Source organism: Kogia breviceps, chromosome 6 (assembly GCF_026419965.1).
Source record: "Kogia breviceps isolate mKogBre1 chromosome 6, mKogBre1 haplotype 1, whole genome shotgun sequence".
Taxonomy (NCBI): domain Eukaryota; kingdom Metazoa; phylum Chordata; class Mammalia; order Artiodactyla; family Physeteridae; genus Kogia; species Kogia breviceps.
In genome coordinates, this window is record NC_081315.1 from 77,869,163 (window position 1) to 77,884,217 (window position 15,055).

Consider the following 15,055-nt stretch of genomic DNA (forward strand, 5'->3'; position numbering starts at 1 on the left):
ACATTAAATATAAAATATTTTTAAAACATCACACTATTTTTGTAACCATGTTAAGTGTTCTTCTTTTTCTCATTCCCCTCCTCCTCCTCTACCCTTCCCCCCTTCCTCCCTCATTCCCCTTCTACTCCTCCTCTTTCTTCTTCTTCTCCTTATTCTTCTTTTTAATATCAGGCGAGCCCCCCAAAATGTAAGTGGCCCAAGTCTCTCTAGATTTCCGACAGGCCCTGGGAGCTGCTGCTTGAATTAGCAGTCAACTCCCTTTCTTATTTTGACTATCTAAAATCCAGGCTAGTTGAATTACTGTGCATAGCACTAGCTAACACTGCCTATGCATTTAGAGCTTTAGAGCCCTTTTGTTACCGAATTAAGTCCTACGGACCCTGCTCAGCCCCTAGATGGGCAATGGCTCTCGGCCTTAGCGGTGGGGCAGGATTCTTTTTCCATTCACGTTCGAGCAGCCAAATAACGAAGCCAAAGCTGAGATCAACACAGTACAAGCTTTATTCAGTGTCCAAAGAATGGAGAAGCAGGAACTAAGTTCACAGATCTACTTCTTGCCCACGCGTCCATAGGGCTTTAATTTTAAAGAGTAAAGACAAAGGGAGGAGGAGTGAGGTTAATGATGGGGAGGCATATGCATTAGTCTACTGGGGAAGAGGCAGAGTTTTTTCCAAGGGAATGGAGTACCACCCCTTTTTATCCTTTTTTGGTCCTTAATAACCAGTCTTGGCCACCAGTAGGTGTGTCATTTAATATGCTAATGTAGTAAAATCAGCATATAATGAGATTCAGGGTCTGTTGGAGGTCAGATCTGTCACCATCTTGGTCCTAGCTGGTTCCATCTGGTTTTCGTTTGTTTGTTTGTAGCTTCCTTTTTTATTTCTGGACCCTTTAAAGATTTATGTTAACTCTTGCTAAAAGTGGGGGTTGGCAGGTTTTGAGCAAAGACCTGGAGCAGCTCTGGCAACATTCTCTGTCTCAAGTCCGCATCTCATCAAGGCAATTATTTTTTTAAAGAAGATACTTTTTGTTCTCTACTGCTTCTTCTTTCTCATGTTCTTCACGTGGGTTGACAAGAAGTGAAATTCAGGGACTCTGTTAGAAAAAGGCATAATTTAAGCTATAATCAGGGGTCATCATTAGTAAGACAAAGGCTTGTTAGATACTCTGAAGAATATAAGAACTAATCCTACCCACACAGAGAGCCAGCCTTCTCTAATCAGCCAGCAACCAGCTGGTAGAGTAGGCGGTTATCCAAGAGGCCAGGTCAGAAGGGAAAAAAATCCAGGGGAATCTGAAGGGAGAGAATCTCAACATCCATATGAGGTTAATTGTGCCCACTAGACACTAATTTGATGTAAAAAGTTCACCCACTGTGTTCATGATTCTCTACTACTAAGATGGCATTCTTTCTGGACAAGGTTGGTTGCCTTTCAGATGCTGCAAGGTGAAACAACTATATAACTAATAAGAACCTACTGTATAGCACAGGGAACTCGACTCAATACTCTGTAATGACCTATATGGGGTAAGAATCTAAAAGAGAGTGGATATATGTATATGTATAACTGACTCACTTTGCTGTACAGCAGAAACTAACACAACATTGTAAATCAACTATACTCCAATAAAAAAAAAAAAAGATAAACTTAATACTACTACTTGGTAGAAAAAGCTGGCCTCCTGTTATGTTAGTAGCAATAAGATATCTATTTTACAATGTATATATCAGAACTTGTTTATTGGACTATTGGATGGATCATGGCCAAATCCTCCAACTAGTATAGTTTTAGTTGGTATTCATGTTCTAAGATTGTTAGCTATTTGGCATTCTGGTATTTTGTAAGAGCTGGTGATTTTGTCACTGAAGAAATCCAAATAGAATAAACTAAAATCGCTCATTAAAACTCAGCTCTACTAACTGCCTTTAATAAAAATATCAAAAGAGCATTGTATATAGAGTACCATCAACAGCCTCAAGGACCTAAGGAACATAATTATTCACAGCTTTATTATACACTATCTATCATTACAACACTAAGAAAAAATATTTTAAGATGCTTTTCAAATTTTCAACAAATTAAACATTTACAATCTCAATCAACTTTTACTGAGAATGCTTACAACACAGGGATTCTCAAACACGTTAAACTTAGCAAGGATTGTTTTTCAGAAGAAAAAAATAATGTCAGTACATCATGTATTCCATAGCGTTGTTTCTGCAGAAAATAGTTGGCATTATGTTAAAAAAAAATTGAATTTAGATTCAAGTATAAACGGGTATATGAATGTATGTATACAATGAGCATATATACAAGTCTACATACACTTCTTTTATATATAGACATTTCTATAAATATTTTGTCATGTATAAAACTGACATCTGAGATATTTCTCAGCTATTCTTCAATCTGCATATTTTTAATTATCATTTAATCTCTCTCTGATGAAATGTTTATTCTGTATGCCAGTATTTTCCAAAGTTTTACAAAAATTATTTAACTGTATAAAAGTAGTTTCCTAAAGCTCACTGATGCCAATAAGATTTATGAATATGTTACAGTTATTCCTCATGTATTTGTGACTAAATCATCCTATTTTATATCTAACCATAGTCTAAATAAATATAAGTCATCAGGACAGAGTAAGATCTCAGATAATCAGATGAGAAAAACAAAGAAAAATTATTATTGAAGTGTTTATTGACAAGATAAAATGAAATCCTGAGTGAATTAGTATATGTGGGCCCTAATATTGGAAACAATCCAAAAAAAGCTATTTTTCTCAGTTTCAGAGAGAATTTTTTGCTAACTTGATCAAATCATGGATTAAATTCCATTTCACATTTATGAGCACTCTAACAGTTTAGTGTTAAAATCAGACATTTTTTCCATTTAGTATTAAACTATTTTTTGTTCACATTTTATAAAATGCCTCAACATTTGTAATATTATAAAATACAGTTCTTTTCCATTAACTTTTTGTTCTTAGTTCCTTGAAACAAGAAAAATTAGGAATATGATTGTTCATATTATTTTTTAAAAAATAAATTTATTTATTCATTTTTGGCTGCGTTGGGTCTCTGTTGCTACACACGGGCTTTCTCTAGTTGTGGCGAGCAGGGGCTACTCTTCATTGTGGTGTGCGGGCTTCTCATTGCCATGGCTTCTCTTATTGTGTGAAGCACGGGCTCTAGGCACACAGGCTTCAGTAGTTGTGGCTCACGGGCTCTAGAGCACAGGCTCAGTAATTGTGGCTCAAGGGCTTAGTTGCTCTGCAGCATGTGGGATCTTACTGGACCAGGGCTCAAACCTGTGTCCCCTGCATTGGCAGGCGGATTCTTAACCACTGAGCCACCAGGGAAGCTCTGCTCATATTCTTGATGTGAACATAACAAGCCTTTGTTGAAACATGAGTTAATACCAAATATAGTTTGAAAATTCAAGTTCATAATTATGCCCCATGAGAACATAAAATTTTTTCTTCACTTTTCCAATATTTGTATCTTTTATTTCTTTCTTGTCTGAGTTGGCTAATGCCTAAGAACTACATGAAATAAAAGAGAACAGAGCATCCTTGTTTTGTTTCTGATGTTAATATAAATACTCTAAAATGTTTTACTATCAAGCCTTCTACTGACTTTGTTTCAGACCATTATATAAATATTGTTAATAAAGATTCATCTCTTTCTACAGGATCTTCTTTGAAAACATTAGAAATTGACATGGAACTTTACCAAAAGCATCTACAGGCATACCTCAGAGATACTGCAGGTTCAGTTCCAGTGAATATCTCAATAAAGCAAGTCATACAAATTTTTTAGTCTCCTGGTGCATATTAAAGTTATGTTTACACTATACAATAGTTTATTAAGTGCACAGTAGCTTTATGTCTAAAAAGACCAATGCACATACCTCAATTTAAAAATACTTTATAGCTAAAAATTGCTAGCCATCAACTGAGCCTTCAGAGATTCGTAATCTCTTTGCTGGTGGAGGGTCTTGCCTAGACGTTAATGGCTGCTGAGGGATCAGGGTATTAGTCGCTGAAGGCTGGGGTGACTGTGACAAATTCTTAAAATAAGACAACAATGAAGTCTGCCACATCGATTGACTCTTCCTTTCAGGGACAATTTCTCTGATAGCACGCAATGCTGTTTGATGGCATTTTACTCATAGTAAAATTTCTTTCAAAATTGGAGTCAATCCTTTCAAACCCTGCTGTTGCTGCTGCTTTGTTTTTCTTTTTGGCTGCACCGAGTGGCGTGCGGATCTTAGTCCCCCACCAGGGATTGGACCTGCACTACCTGCAGTGAAAGCATGGAGTCTTTTTTTTTTTTTAAACATCTTTATTGGAGTATAATTGCTTTACAATAGTGTGTTAGTTTCTGCTTTATAACAAAGTGAATCAGTTATACATATACACATGTTCCCATATCTCTTTCCTCCTGCGTCTCCCTCCCTCCCACCCACTGGACCGCCAGGGAAGTCCCCCCGCTGCTGATTTATCAACTAAGTTTACGTAATATTCTAAATCCCTGTCATTGAAATTGTTGTCATTTCAACAATTTTTACAGCATCTTCACTGGGTGTAGATTCCGTCTCAAGAAACCACTTTCTTTGCTCAGCCGTAAGAAGCAACTGCTCATCTGCTAAAGTTTTATCATGAGATTATAGCAATTCAGTCACATCTTCAGGTTCCGCTTCTAATTTGAGTTCTCTTGCTATTTCTACCACATCTGTAGTTACTTCCTCCACTGAAGTCTTGAACCCTCAAAGTCATCCATGAGGTTTAGAATCCCCTCTTCCAAACTCCTGTTATTTTAACCTCTTCCTATGAATCAAAAATATTCTTAATGGTATCTAGAATGATGAACCCTTTCCAAAGGTTTTCAATTTATTATACTTTGCCTAGATCCACTGGAGGAATCACTATCTATGGTAGCTATCACCTTACACAATGCATTTCTTAAATGAAATGCATTTCTTAAAAGACCTGAAGAAATTATTTCTTGATCCATGGGATGTTGTGTTAGGAGGCTTGAAAACAATCTCGCTGTACATCTCCATCAGAGTGCCTGGATGACCAGATGCATTGTCAATGAGCAGTAATATTTTGAAAGGAATCTTTTTTTCTGAGCAGTAAGTCTCGATACTGGGCTTAAAATAGTCAATAAACTTTGTTGCATAAGATATTCTGTCATCTAGCCTTTGTTTTTCCAGTTTTAGAGCACAGGCAGAGTAGATTCAACATAATTCTTAAGGGCCTTAGGGTTTTTCTGAATGGTAAGTGAGCACTGGCTTCAACTTACAGTCATCAGCTGCATTAGCCCCTAACAAGAGTCAGCTTGTCCTTCAAAGCTTTGAAACCAGGCGGTGACTTCTCTAAGCTTTGGAAGTCCTAGATGGCATTTTCTTTCAATAGAAGGTGGTTTTGTCTACATTGAAAATCTGTTGTTCAGTGTAGTCACCTTCATTAATTATCTTAGCTAGATCTTCTGGATTTTGCTACACCTTCTACATTAGCATTTACTGCTTCAACTTGAACTTTTATGCTATGAAGACAGCTTCTTTCCTTGAACCTCATGAAACAACCTCTACTAACTTCAAACTTTTCTTCTGCAGCTTCCTCAACTCTCTCAGCCTTCACAGAATTGAATAGAGTTAGGACCTTGCTCTGGATTAGGCTTTGGCTCAAGGGAACATTGTGGCTGGTTTAATCTTTTATCCAGACCACTGAAATGTTCTCCATATCAGCAATAAGGCTACTTCAATTTCTTATTCACATGTTCACTGGAGTAGCACTTTTAATTTCCTTCAAGAACTTTTTCTTTGCATTCACAACTTGGCTGTTTGGCACAAGGGGCCTAGCTCTTGGCCTATCTCGGCTTTTGACATGCCTTCCTCACTAAGCTTAATCATTTCTAGCTTTCGATTTAAAATGAGAGACGTGCAACTCTTCCTTTCACTTGAAACCTTAGAGGCCACTGTAGGATTATTAATTGGCCTAATTTAAATATTTTTGTGTCTCAGGGAATAGGGAGGCCTGACGAGAGGGAGAGTGACGGTGGAATGGCTGGTCAGTGGAGCAGTCAAAACACACACATTTATCAATTAAGTTTGCCATCTTACATGGGTGTGGATCATGGCACCCAAAAACAATTTCAATCGTAATATCAAAGATCACTGATCACAGATCACCATAACAAATATAATGATAATGAAAAAGTTTGAAATATTCTAAGAATTACCAAAATGAGACATAAGACACGACGTGAGCAAATGCTTTTGGACAAAACAACACTGATAGACCTGCTCAACGCAGGGTTGTCACAAACCTTCAAATTGTAAAAAACATAATATCTGTGAGGCACAATAAAGCAAAGCGCAATAAAATGGAGGTATGCCTGTATTGAGTTGATTGTATAATTTTTCTTTTAATGGTGAAAATATTTTCATAGACTTCCTGATATTGAACCATCTTAGTTGCTGGAATGAACTTCACTTCATGGGGTCATATAATTCTTTCAATGTATTGCTGAATACTATTTACTAATATTTCTTTTAAATGTTTGCATTGATATTTATAAACCGGATTGACCTACAGCTTCCTTTCTTATACTAACTTTGTAAGGTTTTGGTATTAGTATTTGCTGACTTCATAAAAATATTTTGAAAGTTTTCTTCCTTCTCTGAGCTGGAAAAATCCGAAATTTCTTGTCTTAATACTCTTGAGGGGAGAGTTTCTAGATAACATTCTCGATTTTTTTTCCAAGTCCATCAGTATGCTTAGATTTTTTTTTTTCTTTTTTCTGAGGTCAATTTTGGTAGCGTCTACTGTATTATATATTCTCCATTTTATCTAGGTTTTCAAACTGATAGGCACAGAAATTTGAAAAGTGTTCTTATGATTCCCATTTCTTCTGTATCTGTTTTAATTTCCCTCTTTTTATTTGTATCTTTGTATATTTATGGTTTCTTCTTTTCATTGATTAGGCTAGGAAAATTAGGATAGTTTATTTCATTCTTTATAAAGAATAAGATTTTTATAAGAATAAGATTTTTGGTTTATTTACCAATTGTTGTATTTTACTATTTTATAATCAATTAATTTTATCTTTCATTTTATAATTTTCTTCCTCTGCTTTCCTGAGGTTCACCTTGTTGTTCTTTTTAACTTAATGACAAATTCCTAATTCACTCACTTTTTCTTGCTTGACAGTGTTTAAAGCCTTAAATTTTCCACTAAATATGGTTTTGTCAGAGTCCCATAAGTTTTAGCATGTAGTGTTTTCATTATCTTCATTTTCTAGATATTGTATAATTTTGGTGTTATCTTCTTTAGTTGGAAATAACGTGTTTTGATTTTCGTTTCTATGAGAAAATATTAAGAATTTTATATTCTTAAGCTAAATATGTATGTATTAAAGGGTCGAGATAAATTATATGAATGAAATATTTGCAAAAATATGTTCAGCATAGAATCTGCATTTAGGATTACATAAAGTTAGTAGGAAATAGTTTTATTTCTGTGGTATAAATTTATCAATGTGCATTTGCATTTAATTTTAAAATTCATAGCCTATTAAGATATTAAGATTAACATATTGTGTACAGCCATTCAATAGCTACTAAGTGTCTACTGTATCTCCAGCATTGAGGTGGAAACTCTGGGAATCCCAAAGTAGAAGTCGTGCTTTCATGTCTTTCCACATTTTCTTAGTTCTCTGGAAATAGTAAATCACAGCTCTTATAAAGAATCTTTGAATATAGGTCATTTGGAAGTCAGAGATGCATCCACTCTGTAAGTTATGGCCCACTATTGTGGACACTGATTACCAAAATAAGAACATGATCCCTGACACATTCTACTTGCACAGTAAATGTTGATTAGGACAGTGTCTGCAAAACTGATGACAACTATTGTGACATAGTATGAGGAATGCACGACATGGGCAAAGCAAATCTGGCCCTAAAAAATACTAGCATCTTCCATCATATGAAGTCCTCATAGCCTCTATATTTGCAATATTTATATAGAATATTAATGTACACATGCAATCAAATAATAGAAATAAACTGAGCATAGGTTAACTTGTGAAGATCTGAAAATGACAGAAATTTTCAAACTGGGTTGAATTGTGATGCACATACCATTTTAAATGTAACCTTCTGACCTTCTTCCATTGCGTGGCTGGAAAATAATAAGTGAGAAACATATCAATGTAACTAAGGAGAGAAGTTAAGTTTCATAGAAAGCAGCCTAATGATCTCGATGAGTGGTTTTATTTCTTCCTTATCTATATCTGTTATTTTCCTCCTTCTTTCAGTCCATTCTCCTCCAATTTATTGTTAGAATTCGTTTCCAAAATGCAAATCTTACCATATAGCTCTCCTTAGACTTTATAATAACGTTGTAATTCCTTAGCTAAATATCTCATTGGCTAATATTTCTTTAGCTAAATATTTCATTAGAACTTAAGGAGTAATACATCTTTCAGACACTCATTTCCTACATGAAATGTTATGGAACTAACTGAAATAGGTGAATGCCATTTGGGGTATTTACAAACATGAGTAGTGGATTAGAGAAGAGATCAGAGATGCAATGATATTAAGGCAATAAGGTGGCGACAGAAGTGAATCTCAAACTGTAACACTTGCTGTCAAATATCTTTAGATAAACTACAAAACTTAATTAAAACTTATGAGTTAATTAAATGCACAGTGAAAGTATTTTTCAATGTTGATGTTGATTGATTTTTTTAAAAAATATAGTATGTGCATACCCTGAATAAAAAGAATCCTCTACTTTGGCCTGTAATAGGACCTTGGAATTCTTCCTGGAAGAGAAAATGAGGGCATTACAAATCAAACAACAGTAAAAATAAGTGCAAATGCTTCTTGAGAGTATAGTTATTTTCAGCTATCATAATTAAATAATGAGGGAATCAAGAACTTGAGTATGTAATTCATATCAATAAGTAATTTTTGTATTTCTACTGGAAGAATTTTCAGTGATACTAGCAGTATCATCAGCGTGTTGTATTTTAAGGTAATTTCCTTACTAGTCTAACAGATACTATTTTCATGAAATTTGTCAGTTGTACATATATTTATCGATAAGTAGGCAGAGGACATTTCATAGATAATTAACTATATTTAAAATCTCCCTTCAGCAGTTTGTTAGAATGAAATGATTTCTTTGCAATACATATTGTATGTGCTAACACATGAACAGGCAAAAATATAAAATAGAATTGTGTTGTAGCTAAAATACGTAATATATCTATAGAAATTGAAATTGAGGGACAAATTTGGTAAACTATTTATTCAATGAGACTTCAGAGGAGATTTTTCCCAATATAATTATATTAACAGAAATGGTAATGGAAAAAAAACAAATAGGAACGAACTGATTATTCATAATGGATGTGTTTTGAAGTGTTTCTTTTCTCAAAATATTTCATTTCAAAGTTAATGGAAAAAAATATTTAACATTTTATGATTTCCATAAAGTTGGTTCTTATAGCTTCCTATTTTCAATAGCAAGCTATAAAAGTATCATGACAGCAATTATATGAAATCTGTCATCAAGACCTTTTTCAAGTATTCCATAATATAAGTACAATCACATTTTTAGATTCTAAGAAATGACCCTGACATCTATTAAAATTCTAAAATCCCTTCTTTACAACAAATGTATCTTAAATTCTCAACATTCTATATCTAATTCTCATCCTGATTATTAAATCCCCCCAAATTACTTTAAAGATTACAATTTTTAATATTAAAAAATGTATACATAGGGCTTCCCTGGTGGCACAGTGGTTGAGAGTCCACCTGCTGATGCAGGGGACACGGGTTCGTGCCCCGGTCTGGGAGGATCCCACATGCCGCGGAGCGGCTGGGCTCGTGAGCCATGGCTGATGAGCCTGCGCGTCCGGAGCCTGTGCTCCGCAATGGGAGAGGCCACAACAGGGAGAGGCCACAACAGTGAGAGGCCCGCGTACCGCAAAAAAAAAAAAGGTTTAAAATTAGGTGACTTAGGCCCAGCAAAAGTAATACTTTACTGTAATTTTCTAAAATTCATGTTTTACATTTTTTTCTATTAGAGATTCCTAGAAAACCTGACTTGCTACAAAATACTTTTAAGAGCTATCATTTGTCCAACAAGATATTATTACTAAGTCAGAGTTCACACTTTTATATAGTTATCTGTAAATATAGATAGTCTCACTCAAGGTGGAACATTTAGATAAAGTACCAAACTTCCCACAATACTGAGTAGCTTTGATTTTGCAAATACTAACACTGAAGTGTTGTAGTAAACTAATAATTTGCTGGTGTATTTTAAGAAACTGCATCTTTAAATTGAAATCTTACACTATTCATAAGTCGGGAAGACTCTTCAGAAAGTAAAAGTTAATTCAAGAAAGCATATATGGGCTTCCCTGGTGGCGCAGTGGTTGAGAATCCGCCTGCCGATACAGGGGACACGGCTTCGTGCCCTGGTTCGGGAAGATCCCACATGCCGCGGAGCGGCTGGGACCGTGAGCATGGCCGCTGAGCCTGCGCATCCGGAGCCTGTGCTCCGCAATGGGAGAGGCCACAGCAGTGAGGCCCGCGTACCGAAAAAAAAAAGAAAGCATATATTACTTCTGGAAAGTTTGATGAAAACTGATTTGATTTTTTTCATATTGGAAATTTAAAAATTTTAAGGGGCTACTACAGTTCCTCTTACATTTCTCATTAACGTTGGCAGCAGTATTGTCTTCCATGATGGAAGCTTAGTTCAACGATGTGAAGAATTTAGGGAGGAAATAGTGATCATAAAAATAAATTTTGATGAATTTATTTGCCTAAACTGTATGTGTTTTTAAAAGTATTTGAAAACTTTTGGTAGTAGAAGAATAAAATTAATATGGCATTTAAATTAAGAAAAAAATTAACAATAAAATAACAGAAATATTCAAGATTAGACTACAAAGGAAACAGCATAGTGGAAAAAAAAATATTTGCCTAGACTGAAAGTCAAGAGATTGTTATACTCTCTAATCCCACTTACTACTATGATCTTGGGAAACTCCTTTAACTATTCCGAGTTGTTTTCCTTTTTGTAAACTGGGGATAACAATACTTGTTAAGTGCCAACAGAGTTGTCAAAGGAATAAAATGAGAACCTATAAGACTAAAAGCTATAAGGCCTTCCAACAATGTAAGGCATTACTTAAAAGTAATGCCTAGAAACTTTCATCGTCAAAAGAGTTAGGATTCTTTTCAAAGGACAATAAAAATGCCACAATTTCTAGTTTAAAAGTGTGTTAACTCATTTATGTTCCTCTTAGTTATGTTCATCTTAAACAAAGACACTGAGTTTGGGCCATATTTTTGTTAACTGTGGAAAAAACGAAATACCTACATTTAATGCCTGATATATTTATAATACTTCATGAGCCTTACTCTTACTAATGCTTTAATACCTGAAAGCTTGTCATTCCAGCCATCTACCGACCTGTACACAGAGGGGCAGTAAATGGTCCTTGATCTTTTCTCCTACTCCTATCTAATGAGTAGGCACACTGCCATGTCCTTTCTTAAACCAAGAATGAATAGGTTTTCTCACTGGGAGGGGCATGGCCCTTGGAAGGAAGTCTAATCCCCGTTTTCCTCACTGCCCACAACCTGGGTTAGAAGGGACACAGAATGGGGAGGAGGACAGTTCTCTTCTTCCTGAGTGTGAAAACACTCCTGCGAACAGATGCTCTTCTGTAGGCTACCTGGGTGTTACATGAGGATTACCCAGAAGAAGATCTTATAAACCACCACCACAGGGAATGAACAGAAGGGGCTGCCACACACAGAGTGGCGAAGCAAGCATGCAGTTTGTGTTACATACGTCCACTTTGAACCTCTTCATTCTTCTCTCATGCAGTTGTGGAACAAGCTGCAGCAGCGGATGCAGGACAGACGACTGAGAGACACGAACACACACACGTGATGAGCACAGAGGTTTCTCAGCACTGGGCATAAAGATGGCTTCCTATTTGTTTTTGTTTTTACCCACCATCCTTGCTCCAGACAAAAAAGAACAAGAAAGATGTGACCTAAGACAGTCCTTTGTGAGCATTTCAAAGAGCTGTGGAGAGTAAACCAAGAGATGGAATAAAAGTTCCAGTTTTATGCTGGGACCTTGGTCATTCTATTGATGATGCTCTTTCCTGAGGGCCTGAGCTCCATCTGCAGCAGCCAACAAGGAGAACACCCACCTGCATCTCTGAGAAGCAAAAAAGCTGTCTGTCTGTTTCCAGACTTACTCAGAATGATTTGGGACATATGAAACCAACTCTGTGAGAATCAGTTTTCCATCATGAACATTTTTATCTGGAAGATTATACTGTACACACATCTAGTAATCTTCTTTATAAATTATATACCTCATTTAAATTGAACATGTGGAACAAGACAACGGGAGACACAAAAAACGTCAATGTGTCATTGCTAGTGAAAAATGTGACTAAGATACATTTTCTCAAGATGTAAAGATGCCGAGGAGAAGAAAATGAAAGCACATTTGAGACATGTGGCTACCTGATAATGGTTTCATTTTAAAGGCATGACTTCAATTGAACCTTCTCACAAATATTAAATTCATTCATCAGATGGACTACTATAAGCCCCATATAGTGGTTATTTGTTAATCAATTCAACTTGTATTTCATTTGAAGCCAGTATAACCTAACTTTCAACTCCTCACATGTAAGAATATTCAACGGGATAAACATTTAAAACTGAGTTTATGGTTACAGTTACTTTCCCACAGGTAAACACATGCTTAAAATACACTATGCTCCTCGTTTCATAAATTGGTCCATGGTAGTGAGTCACAAGCTTAGAAAGAATATTATAGTCAAGTAATTATTAAGTATTCTAGATTGAAACACCAAAGTAGATTGGTTAGCATTTTAAAAATCCATGCATACAAAAAGAAAAACTACCACTAAAACCACACAATTTAGAAGTAAAATGAATTCAAGTTATTGGTATCTGGCTAATCTTAGAGAGTAAATTCTCAAATTAAGTGCCTAGTTACAAATAAGGAGCTCTTAGGAACACAAGTGGTATTTCTAGTTATATTTAAATACATTTTTGACAATCATCTTTTAAAATAATTCTTAAAATGACTTTGCATAAGTCTGTTTTTCCCTTGCACTAATCACCATCTAAAACAATATGTTTTACTTAATCATTTGCTTTTTTTTCCTCTAAAATGTAAGTTGCATGACACTTACTGCTATATTTCTAGGACCTAGAATTGTGCTAGGCATATAGTAGATACCCAGTAAATAATTGTTGAATGAATAAATGAATGAATTTAATGTACTTGTAGTTATTGAGATATAAAATAAATGTATAATAAATATTGAATTCCATTTGTTCACCCACATGTAAACTTTTAAAGCAAAAAACATGAATTTTGATCTACTCTATAAGATAAACTGCAAAAACAGGTTTAAAAAAAATATTAGTGATTACTAATAAAAAGTAATTCTACAACTTACCACAGCATTTGAATTGCCCAACTTTTGTGTCTTCGAATAATGAAATAAGAACTGTTAAAAAAATAGTGAGCTTTACTATAGGTAATTAATGGTTTCCTTTATTATTTTTTAATGTATATATTTACGGAAATCACCTTACCCTTTTGGTATTATCTTTTTCATCTGTTTCCTGTTGAAAAGAGAGATATAGAAATGTCATTATATTATATTAGAAAATCATAATATGTATAATATAAATGTATAGTTTAAAATTTATAATTTATTATAAGATTATATTATATAATTTTTAAAATATATGACACATATGTTATACATAAAACATAAGACTGCAATTGGTTAAGCATATGTTACTCTAAAAATAAATGGGCAATTAATCAAAAGCTTTATAAATAAAAGTATGTTTATAAATAAAAGTATTTATTTATAAATAGAACAAAGATCTTCACTACAGCATTATTCATAAGAGTAAAAAACTAGAAATAGCCTAAATGTTCAGTAGTGGTGGAATAGGAAATACTGATATGATCACATGATAGAAAATTCAGGGAAAAAGACTAGAAGGAATCACATCAAAATATTTGTAGTTGTTATCATGAAAGAACAAGATTATCAGTTATTTTTGCTTTCTTCCATAAACTTTTTTATAGTCCTCTCTCCCTACAAAAATCTGTCTTTAAGAACAAGACATATCATTCCTTTTTTGTTGTTCTTTTTTTTCTCATTTGCTTCTTAAAATAAATAGAAACTCATGGATAAACACCATTGCCATTTATTTTCTCTTAATTAGGAAAAAAAATCAATTAAGTGTTTTGGAAAATGTCACTATTAAAAACATTGGGAAAAAATACAGTTGTAAACACTTATTTAGTTTAAGAAAACATTTATGCTTTCAAAATATCAAGTTTTCTTTGAATTACCGTATGTGAAAGTCAGGGAAGTCAGACCAAACCAGTGATCGTAGGTTAAACTGCTAATGAAACATACATTCTAAACCTAAGGCTCTTATCCTTAACAAGGTAATTTTTAAATTAGTTTACCTATAAGATACAGAACATAACTGAGGTATGGTACCTCATGCCACTTTCCAAGTTCCCATTGCCTCACTTTGGGACAAAAAGTTCTCACACGAGAATCAAATAATAAATTTAATGAAAACCGAGACATCACAGTAAGAATATAATTTTCAAACCGACATTGACAACATAGTTTGCTTTTTTTGCATTCTTAATGTCCTCTCTGACAAAGTACACTGTCCTAACCTCTGAGCTTAGAAAAATGCATCTGTTCTCCAATTGTAGTATGATTCAAGAAGAGAGAAAGAGGCAAAATGACCTTAAGTTTCCCTCATCAGAACTAGAACACATCTTATACTTGAAGGGGACATACCATTTTCCAATTAGATGATTGCAAACTCCATTAATATAACCCTAAATTCTCAGGTGTCAAAGAAACTGAAGTATTTGTTTCTTATCCAAAGTCAATTTATGCTCTTCT

At 34.5% G+C, this 15,055-nt stretch overlaps 1 protein-coding gene across 1 annotated transcript in view; it reads right to left on the reverse strand.

Moving 5' to 3' along the window:
* Positions 1 to 479: 479 nt before the first annotated feature.
* Positions 480 to 15,055, reverse strand: part of NMU (neuromedin U) — a 36,096-nt gene continuing 21,520 nt past the window's right edge. Inside the window, exons 5-10 of the mRNA XM_059067597.2 lie at positions 13,701 to 13,730; positions 13,562 to 13,612; positions 11,899 to 11,973; positions 8,789 to 8,842; positions 8,154 to 8,193; positions 480 to 1,095 (exon numbers count right to left, since the gene is read on the reverse strand). Of these exons, the coding sequence (XP_058923580.1) occupies positions 8,158 to 8,193; positions 8,789 to 8,842; positions 11,899 to 11,973; positions 13,562 to 13,612; positions 13,701 to 13,730 (246 nt within the window). The 3' untranslated portion in view covers positions 480 to 1,095; positions 8,154 to 8,157. The remainder of the gene's footprint in view (positions 1,096 to 8,153; positions 8,194 to 8,788; positions 8,843 to 11,898; positions 11,974 to 13,561; positions 13,613 to 13,700; positions 13,731 to 15,055) is intronic.